The sequence below is a fragment of the Callospermophilus lateralis genome (genome assembly GCF_048772815.1).
Source record: "Callospermophilus lateralis isolate mCalLat2 chromosome 5 unlocalized genomic scaffold, mCalLat2.hap1 SUPER_5_unloc_1, whole genome shotgun sequence".
Taxonomy (NCBI): Eukaryota; Metazoa; Chordata; class Mammalia; order Rodentia; family Sciuridae; genus Callospermophilus; species Callospermophilus lateralis.
This window is the reverse complement of record NW_027510147.1, coordinates 840,374-857,838: the sequence shown is the minus strand read 5'-3', so window position 1 is coordinate 857,838 and position 17,465 is coordinate 840,374. Positions and strand designations below refer to the sequence as shown.

General features: G+C 43.7%; 1 protein-coding gene and 1 pseudogene across 1 annotated transcript; one reads left to right on the top strand and one right to left on the bottom strand.

Moving 5' to 3' along the window:
* Positions 1-4,329: 4,329 nt before the first annotated feature.
* Positions 4,330-5,289, bottom strand: LOC143387621 (olfactory receptor 14A16-like). The gene has a single exon (XM_076841913.1). It carries the CDS (start codon positions 5,287-5,289, stop codon positions 4,330-4,332), a length of 960 nt encoding a protein of 319 aa, XP_076698028.1.
* A 10,770-nt stretch (positions 5,290-16,059) lies between these two features.
* LOC143387620 (olfactory receptor 5AR1-like) lies at positions 16,060-17,026 on the top strand (annotated as a pseudogene).
* The last annotated feature ends 439 nt before the right edge of the window (positions 17,027-17,465 follow it).

The window sequence follows — 17,465 nt, the reverse complement described above, 5'->3', positions numbered from 1 at the left end:
GGTGACCCCTATAAAATCAAGCAATCTGTGCAGTCTCAAGTCCCTGCTTAGAAACTTGCTTAATGGAGATTTAGACATCAAAAATGTCTAGGCCAATGCCAAGCTCAAAACCCCTTGTCTTCACCGTCAGGGTGTGCACTTTCCTGTGGGGAGGGGCAGCTCCTCATGCTTGTCAGTGGGTTACAAGGGCCTTGTTTGATGCAGGTTTGAGAATATTCAAGGATAGGTTTTCTGCTTTTCTTCAAATTTTCTGGTTAAACCAATTCTAAATCCCTTGAATTCAGGATACACATGCTCATCGTCATTAATATGATCAACATATTTGCTGAAATCTTTACATCCTAGCCAGTATGTAGGTAGGGAAATTATAACATGCATTAATATTAAAAAATAATTTTCAAAAAGTAAAATAAAATTTCAGTCACTTAAAAGAGAAATTTGCAATATGGGAAAAAAGGTCAACATAAAAATTTTTAAAAATAAAGATTTTGTTATTGTACCTAAAGGTTCATAAGTGGACTTCACATGAAATTATAGTCTACATCAAAATCAGTATTTAGCTGCAATAAAATTTAAAGTTTCACAATGGTGTCATGGAATGGATTGCTTGAGAAGGAATTAGTATTATGTGCAATGTATTATAAATGCAATTTATTATAGGTTATTTGGCAAAGATTTTTCAGATATTTAGAAACAGGAGATAGGAAGAGATGTCATGGTCCATGCAGTATGAGCCCAGCTCTGGCCAGGATGGGCCACACTAATGGTGCCAATGGATGCCCACCTGCAGCTGACACTGTGTAAGAAATGGTTAGTAAGGAGGAAGCATATTTTCCTCAACTTTTGTGGAAAGTAGGCTGGAGCTCAACTTTAGTTCTTTCTTCATATTATTTAAAAGATCCGAAGTCTACATTGATCAAAAGCTTACTTTGTATGTAACTCACAGTTTTCTCCTTGTAAAATATTGAAGATAAAAAGTATATGCTTTATATTCAATTTATCATCCTATACTTAAACAACTCAAACAAGATGCTATACTTAGGATCCACATGTTCTGTGTAATTAAACTAGGGTAACACATGGAAGCTTTTTTTAAAAAAAAAATTTTTAGTTGGACACAATATCTTTATTTATTTATTTTTATGTGGTGCTGATGATCAAACCCAGGGCCTCACATGTGCTAGGCAAGCACTCTACGGCTGAGCCACAACCGCAGCCCCAAAATGGAAGCTTAAAGTGTAATGCTCTGTCTTGAATAAGCATAATGGAAACATGATGTAATGTAATATATATTAATTTCTGTTTAATATCTTAAATTACTTAGTTTCTCTTATTTGCTATAAAATGCATCGTCATTTGATACATTTTATTCATACACCATGTGTCTTTGTAGGGAATTTCACAACCGTGCATGCTTATTGTTGGCTTCCAAAATGCAATAAATGTATGTCTCAAAGTAATGATAGGATTTCCATGGGATATTCTAAACTATAAAATTGAAAGCCTTAACTATGATCTTATGTACGTCTCATCTGGAAAACCTGCTAGGGTTAAAGGGTTTTCAGACTCTATAGATCACCAGCTCACCCCTATGCAGAACACTGGTAAGATGTGCTGACTGAGTAATCTGAGGTCCATGCTGCCCCTTGGTGAGTGACCAGGTGCCCAGGGACATGGTGCATGGAGACAAGAAGGTGCCAGCCCTACAAACCCTGGGACCGAGGCTGCAGTGAATCAGAACTGACCTGAGCACCGAGGCTTAGAGCAATCTGTGGCATCTCTAGAAAGACAAAGTGCGGAGGCAGCAGGAGGGAAGGAAAACAGACACTCGGGTCCTGATTGGCTTCCATGTGACACCGAGTGAGCAAAGCATTGAGTGCTGAAGATGGACACAGAGAGATACTAGGGTGTGTTAACACACACTGTGTTCAGCAGCATTGAATATGATTCCACGATGAGCATGAGCATCTGTACATATGATAATGAACCAACATCTGAGGTGCAATGTGAAGCCTGAAATGAGTCCAGTAATGGCCAAACCTCACCTGCACTGACCTACAACAGATCTAAAGATGATGAAGTTCTCCATCTATGTTTAACTTTCTTTCTCCCCCAAGGATATGAGTGACTGATAATAGTGGTTAAAAGTAGCCTACAGCACCACCCAAAGTCAAAGTAAACAATATTCTCCTATTTAGTGTAGTTGAATTAAATTTACTTTGGTTGATACATTAAAAGTACATTGTACATATTCTGAGGCACCATGTGATGTGCGCATTCCTTGACATTGCATAATGTTTAATCAGGATGGACACATCTATTCCTCAAATATTTGCCATTTGTTTATAGTGAAAACTTCCAAAATCCTTCTTCCAGGTTTTGGAAATAGCCCCTCCAAGCGCTGTCATCGATAGTCACTGCAGAGTATCAGGGCAGATCTTTGCTCCTGTGGAACTGCACCCACTGACCACCCTGGGCCACCCTCCTTCCTCCTACCCCACTCTCCACCCTCTGCTGACCACCCTGCAGCTCTGCACTCAGTGAAGCAGTTGTTTTTGTTCCAAGTGTGAGGCGCTGGGCAGCGCTGGCTTGTCTGGGTCCGGCTACTTCACCAAGCACAGTGACCTTCAGCTTCACCCAATCTGCCACAGACTGCAGATTCTTGTCTTTCTGAGGCTCAGTTTTATTCTGTTTATAAATGTACCAGCACTGTCATCCACTCATCATACATTTGGTGACACTGAGGACTGAACTTGAGTGCACTCTCCACTGAGCTGTGCAACAGGCCCCCAACCTTTGCATTTTTAATTGTGACTCAAGGTCTTACTAGGTTTCCCAGGATGGCCTTGTATCTTCTATCTTCATTCCTCAGCTTTCCTGGATGTTGGAATTGGAGGCTGCACCTCCTTGGCCTTCCCATTTCTCAAGTGTTCGGTGGACACTCTGGCATCCATTTCTAAGATACCCTGAATGGAGCTGCAGGACTGTGGTCCTGCTGACCTCCTTCTGCACACTCATGTCATTTCCTTTGTGTAGGTACTCAGCAGCAAGTCTGCTACAGCATATGGTAGTTTTATGTAAAAATAGAATGTTGATAAGACAATAAAAGCAAAAAGATAACATGATCTCTTAAGATAATAAAAGGGAAAACAGAAGGCATGCTTCAATCTTCCCTTTTTCTCCAATGAACATTTATGAAGATGTTTCCTTGAAGAATTTTGTTTCCGCATATTGTTATTTATCTTAAGTCATCAGACAGAAAATGAAGAAGGTCAGTTATAATATCTCTCTCTCTTTCTCTCTCTTTCTCTCTCTCTCTCTCTCTCTCTCTCTCTCTCTCTCTCTCTCTCTCTGTCTCTCCCCATACACCCCCTTCTCCCCCTCCCATCTCTCTCTCTCTCTGCAGGTAGGAGCTGGGAGTAACTGAGCTTGGTTTGAAGCATATTTTCCCTGCAGGTAAATGGAAAGATATGAATGTTCAGTGATGAAAGAGAGATATTAATGAGCACATATTTAACAATTTCACTTGGTAGTTCCATGCAGTGGTTAATGGAATAAAATAAATATATTTTCAAAGTGTTAAGAAAAGTGAAATGTTTTAATATAGTCATGACTTTTGCACAAAAATTTTTAAAGAAATTCTTCTAATTTACCTCAACACAAAATTGTGTACAAAGTTGTGACCAAGGGGCATGGCCAGTGCATATGCCCCTATAGTGGTGGGAAAGCTACCTGTGTGTGAAGAATGTGACTCCAGGTCACACCTGCCTCCTGCTCAATTGGTATTTAACATATGCTCTTTAGCTGGAGGGATACTTTATTTACTAGGTGTTGTTTTGCATCTAAAGGTACAAGAAATGACTCAGTAAACAATTGCTACAAAGGCAAAGATACAACACAACATCATCAAGAGTTTCCTACTATGTGAGGGAGGTCCAGACCTCCTGCCCATTTACCAGGAGACTTTGAGGTCACCCAGAGCACGTTTCCTCTTTGGCTTTCAATCAGTGACACCAGAGAGTCCACAGCCTTAGTTGAGTAAGACACTTAAACAACTAACTTGAAAATATCTGAACCCAAGATATATGATTTTATCCAAGAAGATGAAGACAAGAGAGCATGATGGGAAGAGGGGCAGACCCCCAGTGCCCCTCTGGCAGTTCTCCTGGACTGCAGTGTGTCAGACCAGGCCCCCCTTCAGTGATAACCTGTCAGCGTCTTTCACTCCAATTGGATCACGATCAGCACCAAGGTTGCAGGAACCCTGAGACAAGAACAGGCCAGCTTAGAGCAGCCTGGAACATGCACAAACATGGAGAGGGATCTGCTCTATCCGTGGAGGAACAGGAGCATGTGCTGCTTTGTCAGGAGCTTCCTGGTGACCAGCTTCTCCAATCCTGCCTTCATGGCCTTGTTCCTCAGGCTGTAGATGACTGGGTTGAGGGACGGGGGCAGCACAATGTAGACCGCAGAGAGCACCAGGTCAGTGGAGGAGGAGGACCCTAGGAGGGGCTTCAGGTAAGCAGTGAAGGCAGTGGAGAGGAGAAGCACTACCACTGCCAGGTGGGGAAGGCAGGTGGAGTAGGCTTTGACCTGCCCTGCTGTGGACGGGATCCGCCTGACGGTGGAGAAGATGAAGATGTAGGAGACGACAATGCAGGCAAAGCAGCCAGTGTCCAGGATGGCACTTATGGAGATGAGCACGACTTCTGCAGTCATGTTATGGGAGCAAGAAATAGCCAACAACTGCGGAATGTCACAGAAGAACTGCTGAATTTGACGGTTTCCACAGTAAGAAAAGGAAAAGGTGCTCACAGTGTGCATGGCACATACAAAGCCACTGCTGAGCCAGGACAGAGTGACCATCTGCACACAGGTGTCCCTGCTCATGATGGCTTCATAGTGCAGGGGATGGCAGATGGCGGCATAGCAGTCCATGGACATCACTGTGAGGAGACTCAGCTCTGCAACTGCAGAGAAAGGCACCAGGAAGACCTGGGAAACACAGCCAAGGAATGAGATGGAGTGGCAGTGGGTGACAGAGTTGGTGACAGCTTTGGGCACCACAGCAGAAATGAGGCAGATATCAGAGAGGGACAGATTCCTCAGGAAGAAGTACATGGGCGAATGGAGGCCCGGGTCCAGGGAGGTGATGGTGATGGTGAGGCCATTCCCCACCAGGGCAGCCAGGTAGGCTGCAGTGAGAGCCCCAGCTTGTAGGAGCTGAAGGTTGCATGGGCCAGGGAAACCCAGGAGAAGGAAGCCCGTGAGCCCTGACGTTCTGTTCATTCTTGATGAAATGTTCTGCAATAAAAAGGGCAAGTTGGATGGAAAGATCAGGCTTGATATTTGTTCCTATTTAATGTGTGTGTGTGTGTGTGTGTGTGTGTGTGTGTGTGTGAGAGAGAGAGAGAGACAGAGAGAGAGAGAGAGAGAGAGAGAGAGAGAGAGAGAGAGAGAGAGAGACATCTTGGCAGGAAAGGGGATTCAATGTTGGCTTTAACAATAAAGTTTTTCTATAAAATTCCAGTTCATTGATCACATTTTCCATGGTGTCTTATCATGTTTTCTGAGTTTTTCCTTCACAAAGTCTGAATGTCCTAATGGAATGCAGCAGCACACAGACATTGTCACAGGAGCAGGGCCAAGCAGCCCAGGCCTCCAGAGAATGGTCCTGCTGAAGAGTGAGGAGTGAAGACAAGGATGTGCACTGCCCACTACTCACGTGCCCTGGCTAGTCCCAGGTGCTTTGCACCTTATTTCCCAGTCAATGGACTTTGATTCCTACTATTCTTCCACTGTGTCAGTTTCTGTAAGAATATGTGTGTTTTTGTCTTCTCTGTGTGAATGTGCTTTCCTCCTCCTTTTACTTTTCTGAGTCCATTTGGTCACCTTGGTGACTGATTAAACGTCTTAACCCAGATCCTGCTCTTGGTTTTTGTTTCCTCACCTTCTCGTGTTTCATGTTCTTTTATTTTCCTGATTTTTGTTTCTTTCTTTTTTTCTTTGGAGGGACGGCTGTAGCCTGCATTTTGAGACATATTTCTACAAAAATATGAAGGCGACAGAGGCAGAAATTCCTGCCAGCCTTTAATTTAAATGCTGATTCACAGCATTCTAATCTGTCACAAAACCAACAATAATAACTGTTCATGAATGATACTGTATCACTGAAGGTCACTGGTTCTTTTTAGTGGTCACATATTGGCAATTTAAACAAATCTTTATTAAGCTCACCATTATTTTCTATCATGTCTTACTCTCTTCCTCATAAGTGAATTAAACTTTCCCTTATATTTTCAATAATCTATTCATTGATTACAGTGTTGTCAGTATCCTGTTTTGCATGATGAGATTGTTGATATTTGCTTTGAATATTGCTATATCCTTAAGCCAAAATTCTACAATACAGTGGAGTCTTTGAAATAAATCCTGAGTTCATGTTTCAGAAATTAGCATAGAAAATATTGTTTTATGCCCTCTCATCTGTATTAAGGAGACTAGGTTTAGAGATCTTAAAATTGACATCTAATCACCAAAAAAAAAAAAATTCTTATTAGGACATTTGGATAAGAATTTTCTCCAGACCTATGAAAGCCTTATAAAATTGCAGTCAGCCACAGTCTAAGGGAAAATCGGAACTCACTGAAGGCCTTGTCCTGCAGGATGTGGGAGCAGTCCAAAGCTCTTGTGGGCTCTGGGGAACTTACTGGTGGTGGTGCAGAGGCTGTGGCTTCCCTCACCTCTGGGGGTGCGGAGCCCTGAGCTGCCTGCTGCCTGCGCTGTCAACAGGGCTGTGGAGAGGAGTGAGCACCAGGAGGAGGGTGGGGGTTATGTCTTGCCCTGACCTGAAGGTTGAGCTTGGCATGGGTCCAGAGGGAGATGCTGCCTCTACTGTGACTGTCACCTGCTCCCCCCAGTGGCTGAGGGACACACCTGGCTGTCCCTGATGTGGCCACAGTGCCTCTCCCCTGACAGCCCTCTCAAGGAGCAGCTTCCCACCCTGGAGTAGGGTCCAGAGAGGCCAGTGAGGCCCCCGGACTCCATCAGTCACTGAGGTACCTGTGGGAGAGACCGGGGTGAGGCTTCCCCAGGGCTGCTGTCAAGTTCAGATCCACCTTCACCAGGCTATCTGTGGCCACGACCTTGCTTTCTCTGCAAATCCGGAGAGACTAGCCCGACCTTCTTTATTGGAATCACTACCCTGTTTCCGTGGCAGTAGTGACATACTTTTTCAAAACCAATTTCCTCTTCATGAGTAGGTTCATTTCTGGCTTTCGGTTCTGGTCCACTGTCCAAATGACCCAGATTTTCCAAGTCCTGTGCTATTTTAGTTATGTACAGCTCTGTGGTAGGGTTAGAAATAAGGTCTTATGCTTTCCCTGCTTTGTAGGCTTTGCTCATTATTTCCTTTCTTGTGTGTGTGTGTGAGTGTGTGTGTATGTGTGTGTGTGTGTTTTCACATGATTTTTAAAATGGTTTATTCTCTGTGAAAAAGGAGAGTTTACACAGTGATTTCATTAAATCCGCAGACTTTTGGTTGTGTAAATATTATAATGCATTCATTCTTCCAATGAAAATTTTTAATTCTCAGTAACTTCTTTAACCTTCTGGTTGAATTTATCACTACATATTGCTTTTACCCATTATAAATGGGTTATTCATCTTCATTTTTATGATAGTTTGCTGTTTGCTTACAGCATACTTCAACTTTTTGAATCCTTATTTTGTATTTGTCAACTTTATTGAAAGTGCAATATCAATTTAGCAATTTATGTGTGTGTGTGTGGGTGCCTGTGTGTGAATTATATATATTACCTGTGTCTTCAGTAAACAATGAGAACCTCTCTTCTCTCTGTCCTATATGGATGCATGTTCTTGCTTTATCTCACGTGCTTGTTCTGCAGTCTTTCAATACCTTGCTGGGTAGAAGTTTCAGGAAGGTGCCTTCATGCCTCTTTTGAAACTTCCCAAAGATTCCTCCCCTTTGCACATTGCTGGTCTGAGCAGAGGTTGTGGTTCTTCTGTCCTGGCCTGGGGCAAGTGCATGAGCCTGTGGTTCCTTTCCTCACTCCAAGACTCCTCCTCTGCCCCTCAGCATGCATTCCTTCATGCTGCTTTCCTGTAGGGCTTTGCGTCCTGCAAAAGGATGTGAGCTCTCCCCTTCAGTGCTGATTGCATTAATTTGGATTTTCTTCCTTTCTACTTGTTAATCAACTTACAGATGTGTTGGTTTTGTTTCTTTTTCAAAAATATACTTATTTCATTAATATTTTGTATTTCTGTTATTTCTGCTTTGCTATCTTTTTCTTTTTCTTCTCTTTCTCTCTCAGACTCTCTAGTCCTCTTCTTTATTTCCCCTGTTAACTTTGGAATGAGTTAGTCTATTTATTTCCTAGTTACTTGAGATAATTTTTTTGCAATTTTTATACTTTCATTTTTTTCCTTGTAAACTCTCTTCTTAGTTTGCTTTGGAGGTACCCCCATATTTTGGCATGATGCTTTCCCATTTTTATCCATCTCATGGTATTTAGACTTGGCTTTTACTGTTTTATCAACCTACTAGGTGTTCAGAAGTGTATTTTAAAATTTCTCTGTATTTTCATTTGTGATTTTCCAAATCCCTTCCTGTCCTCAGTTTCTGCTCTCACGCCACTGTGGTTCAAAGGAAACCACATATTATTGTAATCTTCCTGAACTTGTTCCTGTGCTGTGCCCTAACACGGAATCTGCCTTCCAGAATGTTATGTCTGTGCTTGAGGAGGAGATGTGCTCTGTTGCTCTTGCATGGCACGACCTCTCCATGTTTGCTAGGCCCACTTGACCTGAAGTGTTTTTCCAATCTAGTATTTCTCTGTTAGTTTGCTGGCAGTGCAACCTGTGCATATTGGAAATTGAGGTGCTCAGTTCCCATGCTGTCAAGGAACTAATCTTTCCTGCCTTCCCATCCTTGATGTGTGTTTCCCTGCATGGGTGTGTGACATGATGTGTGCTGGGTGTTACATCCTCTTGAGGAGCTGAAGGCGTGTCATTACTGGACTTCACCTCTGCCTGTCCTTAGAGTCTGGCTGAGGTGTGTACAGCTGCCCTTGCTCTCTTTGGCCTTCATAACATACAACACCCTCCCTGTGCCATTGCCTCACTCTGTCCTCACAGTGAGGTGAGTCTTCAGGAGGCAGCTCATAATTGAACTTCATAATTTCATAAATCAGCCCCTCTGTTCAGGTTGCAGAACTAAATCCACTTACACTCAAGGAATCATTGACAGGAGAGGACTGATTTCTAATATTGACCCTCTCTTCTTGCCTGCCTGCAGTTTGATATTTCTGTCCTGGTAACCTTTGCATGTTTTACTTTCCTTCCTACTGAAGGTATTTGCTTTGAGGTTACTATGAGGTTTCAGTGGAACCTCATATTGTTCTAACAATTGCCTACAAGCTGATAACCACTTAATTTGATTGTAAACAAATCTGCACTATCTCCCATCCCACATCTTATATTTTAAAATAACAAAATTATGGCAGTACTTGTTATTGAACTAGGGGCACTTTACCACGGACCCATATCCCCATTGCTTTTTAAAAAACTTACATTTTGAGTCGGGCTCACTAAATTATCCACAGTGGCCTCAAACTTGTGACACTCCTCCCTAGCTCATTGCACGCACCACAGACTCAGCTGTGTTCTTCTCTCTCATATTTGTATTCTACAGGACAAATTTCTTAGCACCACTCAAGAAACACCCTCTTTGGCAAAGTAGACACAGCTGAGAGACTTTAATTTGTGGAATTCATTAATGCACATACATACATACACCTGTGTATGTACATAGGTAAATCTCTAAACCGTCTGCATACCTAAGCACCTCCCCTCCTAGAATCTGATAGACCCGACACAGGGCCCCATGAGCTCCTGTTCTGCAGCCATATAAACTCCTGCATTATCAACCTCTACCATGGATTTTACTAAAATTTCTTTCACTAACTGAAATTTCCTTGTTTTCCAGAAATTGTTCTGTTTCAATGTCTTTCAAATTTCCCAAGGTGCCCCTAGAAATTCTCAGGCCATAGTATCTATAAATAAAATACCCAGGGAGTGGTACAAGGACAACTCTCTAGAGAGCTCCAATCCCATTATCTCATTTTCCCTGCTGGTGTGAAGTAAGGTCAGTACTTGTTATTTAATAGACATGCAGAAGAACCAGCCAACTACCCCCCCATCTCCAGCCTTCTCCTCCCTAGGACTTGCTGACCTGCTGATGAGGAGGTTCTGCTCTGCCCTCACCTGGATGTGTCTACATACAAAAAGTAAGTCTTGCTCCATGTGAGATCTGATTAACTGAGACAAAACCTCATGGTTGTCTCACTGCATGTGACATCTTTAGTTTGTCTTTCATTGATTATAGAATGTTGCAGGGCTAGAGATTAGACAGACTCTGATAAAAATGGGTGTACTATCTCTATTTTACAACCAATCAGAGCTCAAATTCACTGCTGCATCTGCACACCAGCTATGCACAAGCACAACACACCTACTTCTAGTTTACCAGTCTTTTATATTCCAGATGGGAATCACTGCTAATTCCTATTTCTGCAGCTATTTAAATGACTTCAACTCTGTTATGGAATGTTGAAAGCATCAAATGGCTCTTCCCCTGTAAAGATGAGAATAAAGATTCACAGGTGTTTCACTATCATCATCTTCTTGAAGATGTCCACAAATGACCCTGTTTTAGGTTCCCAAATTTTTAGGAATTATGACCTAATGCACACTGCCTCTGATAAACACACCTAAGAAGTTGGGGGCCAACTTGCCAAATGTGCACCTCTGACTGCTGTGGTAGAATCAGGTCACACTGGGGAAGCATGGGGTGAACCTGTCTCCGGAAAACCCCAAATGTGCAGAGAAAAGATATGAAGTGCTCACCCTTAGTGACCATGGATAATGCACCAGATGCTTTTAGAGAACTGCCCTTGAAGACATAGAATTCTGTGTAGCAGGAGATTATCTACAAGTATGTTGGACACTCGAGACATCATAACCATGAAGACACTGGAGGGCTGGAGTCCTTGAATGACTGGCTATGGTCCAGGCAGAGATGGTCTTTCTGTGTGGTTTGTGGTCAGCAGATAGTCTTTGTGGGGATATTTGGAAAAAAAGAAGAAAGAAATTAAAAGACTGATTGTGTGGGGCTGGGGATGTGGCTCAGGTGGTGGCGCGCTCGCCTGGCATGCGTGCAGCCCGGGTTCGATCCTCAGCACCACATACAAACGGAGATGTTGTGTCCGCCGAAAACTAAAAAATAAATATTAAAAAAAATTCTCTCTCTCTCTCTCTCTCTCTCTCTCTCTCTCTCTCTCTCTTAAAAAAAAGACTGATTGTGCCTGTTCTTGTAAAGCTGAAGTGGGTACAGGGTGGAAGGCAGCCTGAGTCATCTGAAGGGGGCAATGGGCTATCATAGGAGGACAGGGAGGATGAATTCATGCAGGACGGTAGCAGGTGGGATTCCAGGGACAACAACAGCAGTGGCCCCATAGGAAGAATGTGTCTCTGCTCTGAGCATCTTCAGTTCAGGGCCACCTGCCTGCCCTCTCCAACACCTAGCAGCACTCTGAAGAAAAGTGCACAGATTCCCGAAAGTGCAAGAACATGAGGTGCTCCCCTCTGGGTTGCCACACATGTTTCAAATTATTATTTCAAATGTGTTTTTCATGATGTATTATGTGCTAATGGAAACAGTGCTTTCTCTTTTACAATTACATACACACTGAAGCAGAAAGGCAGGTCAAACTGCTATTAACCCTTGGGAACAAATGCATTCATGGGCCAGGGAAAGCAGCAGCATGCTCCCATAAAACATTGCTTTCATTGGTTGGTTGGCATCCTCTAGAAAGCAGAGTATTCGAGGACACTGGTTAATGTTTAATTTTGTTAAGAAAGGGAATGATGTTTTACTGTTCAGAAGGCACAAGTTGTCATGTTGGAAATTCTCATCAACACAATCTTAATTTCCAGAGCTTCTAATATTTGCAAACACCTGAAATTCACTGACTCCTGGTGAGACCCACTGTACTCTGCTCTCCTCCACACCTACTTCTAGTTTACTAGTCTTTCATGTTCCAGATGGGAATCACTGCTAATTCCTATTTCTGCAGCTGTTTAAATGACTTCAGTTGGTTAAAATGTTAGGTCATCCACCCAAGAATACATCCCACACTCAGGAGTTGACATCTCTCTCTTCCCTTACCCAGGGGTGGCCTCCACCATCCAGTGTTCCTCAGGTCCCCCTGGGATGAGGGAGGACTGGGGAGGTGGTTCAGGGAGAGAGAAAGGGCACATCTTGTCCCCAGCTCTGCTGGACTAGCCTCAGCCCAGGTGCACAGTCACTCTCCCCGGCTCCTTGAACCTTGAAGCAGGAGCCACAGACTCACCTGGGTGTCTGACTTGAGCCGGTGTGGGCATCCTGCTGACCACTGCTGAATCCCTGACCAGCCAAGAGTTCATACCCTTCTGGTTTCCCCCAGGACCTTGCTGCTCGCTCATACACACACTACTCCTTGAATTACTTTTCCTTGCATCTAACAGAGAATTAAGTGACAAGCTGCATCAGGAATTCCAGGTAGGAGAAGACCCTGGGGTACCTCCCACACACAATAGGTATTCTAGTGGTTGAACTCTGAGCAAGTTGCCATTTCCCAAGTATTGCACAGATGTCTCTGTCCTAAGGAAAATTCCAGCACTGCCTCCAACAGATTCCCAGAGTTGTAACTCAAGCAGCATCCTCACCTGTATCAACGCTCTTTAGTGTTCTCCAAGTCCAGTTCTACCTACCCACTGACCATTGGGAGGAGGACCAACTATTCTCTTTCAATTCTTACTAATGTTGAATACTGAGGGGAGCTGTGGGAATCAGAGATGGGGTCGTGACCTTGACTCTGTAGTTCTGCAGCATATAGGGAATGTCTTCTCTGGACTTTGGGTAAATTGGGGAAGGAAGTGCTCAGAGCAGCAGATGAGCTTCTACCAGGCAATAGTATTCAATAACTGTCACAAGCATATTTTATCCTGGGGTTATGATGACTGCAGGGTTTCTGACTGTCCTATGCAGGAGGTTGCACACTCACACAGCTGGAAATATTAGAGCGAGCTCCTGCAGAACCACGTCTAAAGCCAAGTGTGTTAAGGGTAACTTCCACCAGGTTGCACTCAAGCTGCTCACTCCTTTATTCTCTGCTGAGCACAGACTGCACACAGGAAAAGAGGCCTGTCTTGCTCTTCAGGATCAGGCCCGCAGAGGGAGAAGACAGCAAGTAAGAAACAGACACTAACCAGACCCCTAGGAGCAGGGATTTGGTGCGCACACTTGGACTCAGGGCTTAAGTTAAGTTCCTGCATTCAGTCAAAGACAGTTTCCCTGGATCCTAGCAGAGCTGTTTTATAAAAGATCCCACAAAATTTAATTTTATGTATTCTAATTTCAATATGTTCATTGTGTTCAACTTGACTTCAATGTGTTTGAGGATAGGAAGCAATTCTAGGACTCCTCCACAGGAGGTGACAGTGGAGAAAAGTTTGCATGGATGTATTTTAATTTTATTGAATGTTGGAATAAAGTTAAATTTACCAACTTTAACCATCTTCCAAAGTGAATAAGAATTCCCTATGAAAGTGTTGTTAATGGGCAGCTGTCAGAGCTTTGTCATAGGGCCTGGCTGGAAGAGTTAAGCCTTGAGTCAGGATTGACAGTCACTCAGGTGAGGAGGCCTGGGAGTAAGAATGGGACTGCAGGAGGAGGTGAGCTGTGGCCACTCCCCAGCACCTTCCTGCTGCTGCATCACAGCAAGTGTCCTGTCCTGTCTAAAAAATGAGGCTTGAGGGACATCATCCCCCAACAGGGATTAGGAGCCAGAACTTCACTATGGCACTGCTTGACACATCTATGCAGAGAAAAGCAGCTGTTTAAAAATGTGTTTGAACCTTAGATTTGCTAGGTACATGTTTTTGATCTTCCCTTGTTTGTAAAATATATCCATGTTAACTAAATATGCTATTCTGTAGTAAGTACAGTCTATAAGATTTTGTGAATTACATTAAATATTCCATATTTTAAATTAAATTAATAATATATATATATATATGACTTTCCTTTTAGAAATTTGACACTAACTTTTTTACTAAATAATTTTAATGATTTTATTAGTGCATTATAGTTATACATGATAGTAGGTTTTATTTGGAAATATTAGTATGTGCATGAAACTAAACTGCCACCTTTCAGCCCCCTGTACTTCCCCTTCCCCTCCCCTTTCCTATTCTCTAACCTCCTTCCTATTGTAATGGCCTTCTATTTATCTGTTGTTTTTTAAATTAGCGCTGTGCAGATAAACCCAAGGGCGTCCTTCCCTGGGGGTTTACACATGTACACAGCATAGTTTGGTGAATCTCATTTCTCAGCTCCTCCTCTCCCACTGTCTTCCCTTCTTGAGGTCCACTCTTTCCCCCATTCCTTATTTTGTTCTAACCCACATAAGAGAGAAAACATTCCACCCTTGGTTTTCTTACTCTGGCTTATTTCACTCAGCATGAAGTTCTCCACCTCCATCCCTTTGCTCCACCTCCATCCATCTACAGTAAATAACATCATTTCATTCTTCTTGGTGGCTGAGCAAACTCAGCCATATTAGTCCACATTTTCTAGATCCATTCATGTCTTCACAGGCTCCTGGGCTGATCCCCTATCTTGGCTCTTGGGAGTCGTGCTGTAAATGTGGATGGATGTGGCTGAGTCACTATACTAGGCCAATTTTAGTTCTTTTGGATGAATACAAAGGAATTGGAGAGCAGTTTCAATTCAGGGTTCCATTCCTAGTTTTTTATTATAGCTAGTGTTTTCCAAAGTATTATTCCATGCTGCAAGTAAATACACGAGACCTCTTACCTGATTTACACATGGCACAAAGAACAAGCATCTTCTAAAACAGAAGGCTTTGCCTCTGCAGGTCATAGACTGGGCTCTGAGGAGTGGACTTCTATTTTATTTTTTCAGAGACAAGAAGCCCCTCCAACCTCCTTTTGGATGATGTCCTCAGTATGTAGAGACTCAGCCACACTTCACAGACAGACGGAATCCCGAATGGCGGGAACACATTCCTGCCCTTCTCCTTTGTGCTTTACTAAAAGGTTTGCTGCAGAGAGACTGCATTTCATTCTATGTCCTAACCCCTCCTCTTCTACTCCTCCTCCTGATCTGTGCCTCCTTCCTCCTTTCCTTTTGTTCATTGTGTTTTTTAGATCTTATTAGCTAGAAGTTGGGGTTGTCCTTGTTGGTTTTTAATAAACTAAATATTTCCTGATCAAGATGTTAATTGTATTTCATAAATTTAAAAAAATGTCAATACCATATCTGGTAATAAATCCTGGAACTACCAAAAATACCAAGAATATTTCAACTTGACAAAAAAAATCCCCCAAGAAAGCCAATAGTTTAAGAAAGAAATTAACAGCAGTAAAGGAGGCTGGGCAAGAAGGTGATAACAGGAAAAACCTAGGAGGGCTGGGGAAATCTATGGGCAGGAGCACCATGAGGAAGGAAGGGGTTAAAAAAAAAAGGCCCATCTCTCCATTCACTAAAGCATCACCAATTGGGTTAATGTGGAGACACTCCAAGTGGTGACCTGGGTCAATGCGTGAAGTAAATACATGAGACCTCTTACCTGAAGCCCCCACAATGAATGGGAGGAAAAATTGTCAGACATCTGTCTCCTCTGTTATCTTCTCCTCTCTGCTTTCCTTCCCTCCCCTCCTCTCCTCTCTTCCATGAGACACTGTTTTCCTGCAGTGTGATCAGAACAGTTGACTTGGGGGACAGGTGCAGAGTGATTCCTCAGAATAATCAAATTTCCTGGATTATGATTCTCATATAAGCTGCTTCTAGGATGTTTTTCCATTGAGAGAAGATGCACCTCTGTAGACAAAGGACCTCCCTAGACATATTCCCAGCTGACCTTCTCTTAGCTATCTGTGGCCACTGCATCTGAACACAACTTCAGAGGGGGAGAAATGTCCAATCAGACCAGAGTGACTCACTTCATCCTCAGGGGCTTCTCAGACATCCCAGAAGGGGAGGCCAGTGGTCATTGTCTCTTTCCTGTTGGTCTACGCCTTTGACCTCCTAGGGAACATGTCCATCATCACAGCTGTGCTTACAGACAGCCGCCTCCACACACCCATGTACTTCTTCCTGAAGAATTTGTGTTTTCTGGACCTGAGCTACATCTCGGTCACCATCCCCAAGGCACTGGCTACCACCCTACAGGGCCCTGGGGTCATTTCCTACCTCAAGTGTGTGGCTAAGCTTTACATGTTTTTCACACTTGCTTCAGCTGAGTGCTTTCTGCTCACAGCCATGGCTTATGATTGGTGTGTGGCCATCTACAGGCTCCTGCTCTATGGGACCATCATGAGCCACGGACGGTGCTGGGCACTGGTGGTCCTGGCCTGGGTGGGCGGGAAGCTCTACTCTGCCTTCCACACCATCAACACCTTCTCTCTGCCCTTCTGTGGGCCCAACGTAGTGGAGCACTTCTTCTGCGACATTCCTGCTCTCATGAGGCTCTCCTGTGCTGACTTCCACCCCAGGGAGGAGGTGGGCTTTGCCGTGAGCAGCTGCATCATCTTGAACTCCTTCGCCCTCACGGTCCTCTCCTACATCCGCATCCTCTCCACCCTCCTGCGGATGCCCTCGGGGGACGGCCACTGGAAGGCCTTGTCCACCTGCTCCTCCCACCTGACCACAGTCCTCCTGTTTTACGGCAGTGGACGCTTCACCTACCTGAGGTCTGCATCTCAGTACTCCACCACCCAGGGTCGCCTGGCAACCGTCTTTTACTCCATCCTCACCCCTTCCTTGAACCCCGTCATCTACTCTCTGAGGAACCGAGACATGAAGGTCGCACTGCAGAGGCTGAGCTGCCAGCGGAGTCTGAGCGCTGGGTGTTGCACAGCTGGCCTTGGTCCAGGTGTCTGATGCCCAGGGGGTGCAGACAACCTCCTCCATCCCTCCCCTGCTCTCCCGCTGAGTCTCCCCCTGTGGATGTCCCCACCCACCACCTGCTGCTTCTCCTCTCTCCCCAGAAGGTCCTTTACTTCAATGGTCTTACATACAGTTCCACCACAGAAACATACAAATCTTGATTTCTTCAGATTGTACCATAAAAAATCATTTTTAAATAATTCTTCTTCCATTCAGTATATCTGTAAGAATTCATGTTTTTTTTCCTCTGATGTTTTCTTGAATGGTATTCTCAAATCTTTATCATCACTCTCATGCTGTGGCCCCTAATCATGAATTTCCATCTTTCTCTTGACATCATTTCCCTGAATATAACATAAGGACCACATTTTTAATCTGTCTACAATCTAATTATTCCTTTCCTTCTATTTCAAACTGCCTGACCATTCCTGAT

Excerpts from the sequence above, each read along its gene's own strand:
- LOC143387621 (XM_076841913.1), bottom strand. The coding sequence starts at position 5,289 with ATGAACAGAACGTCAGGGCTCACGGGCTTCCTTCTCCTGGGTTTCCCT.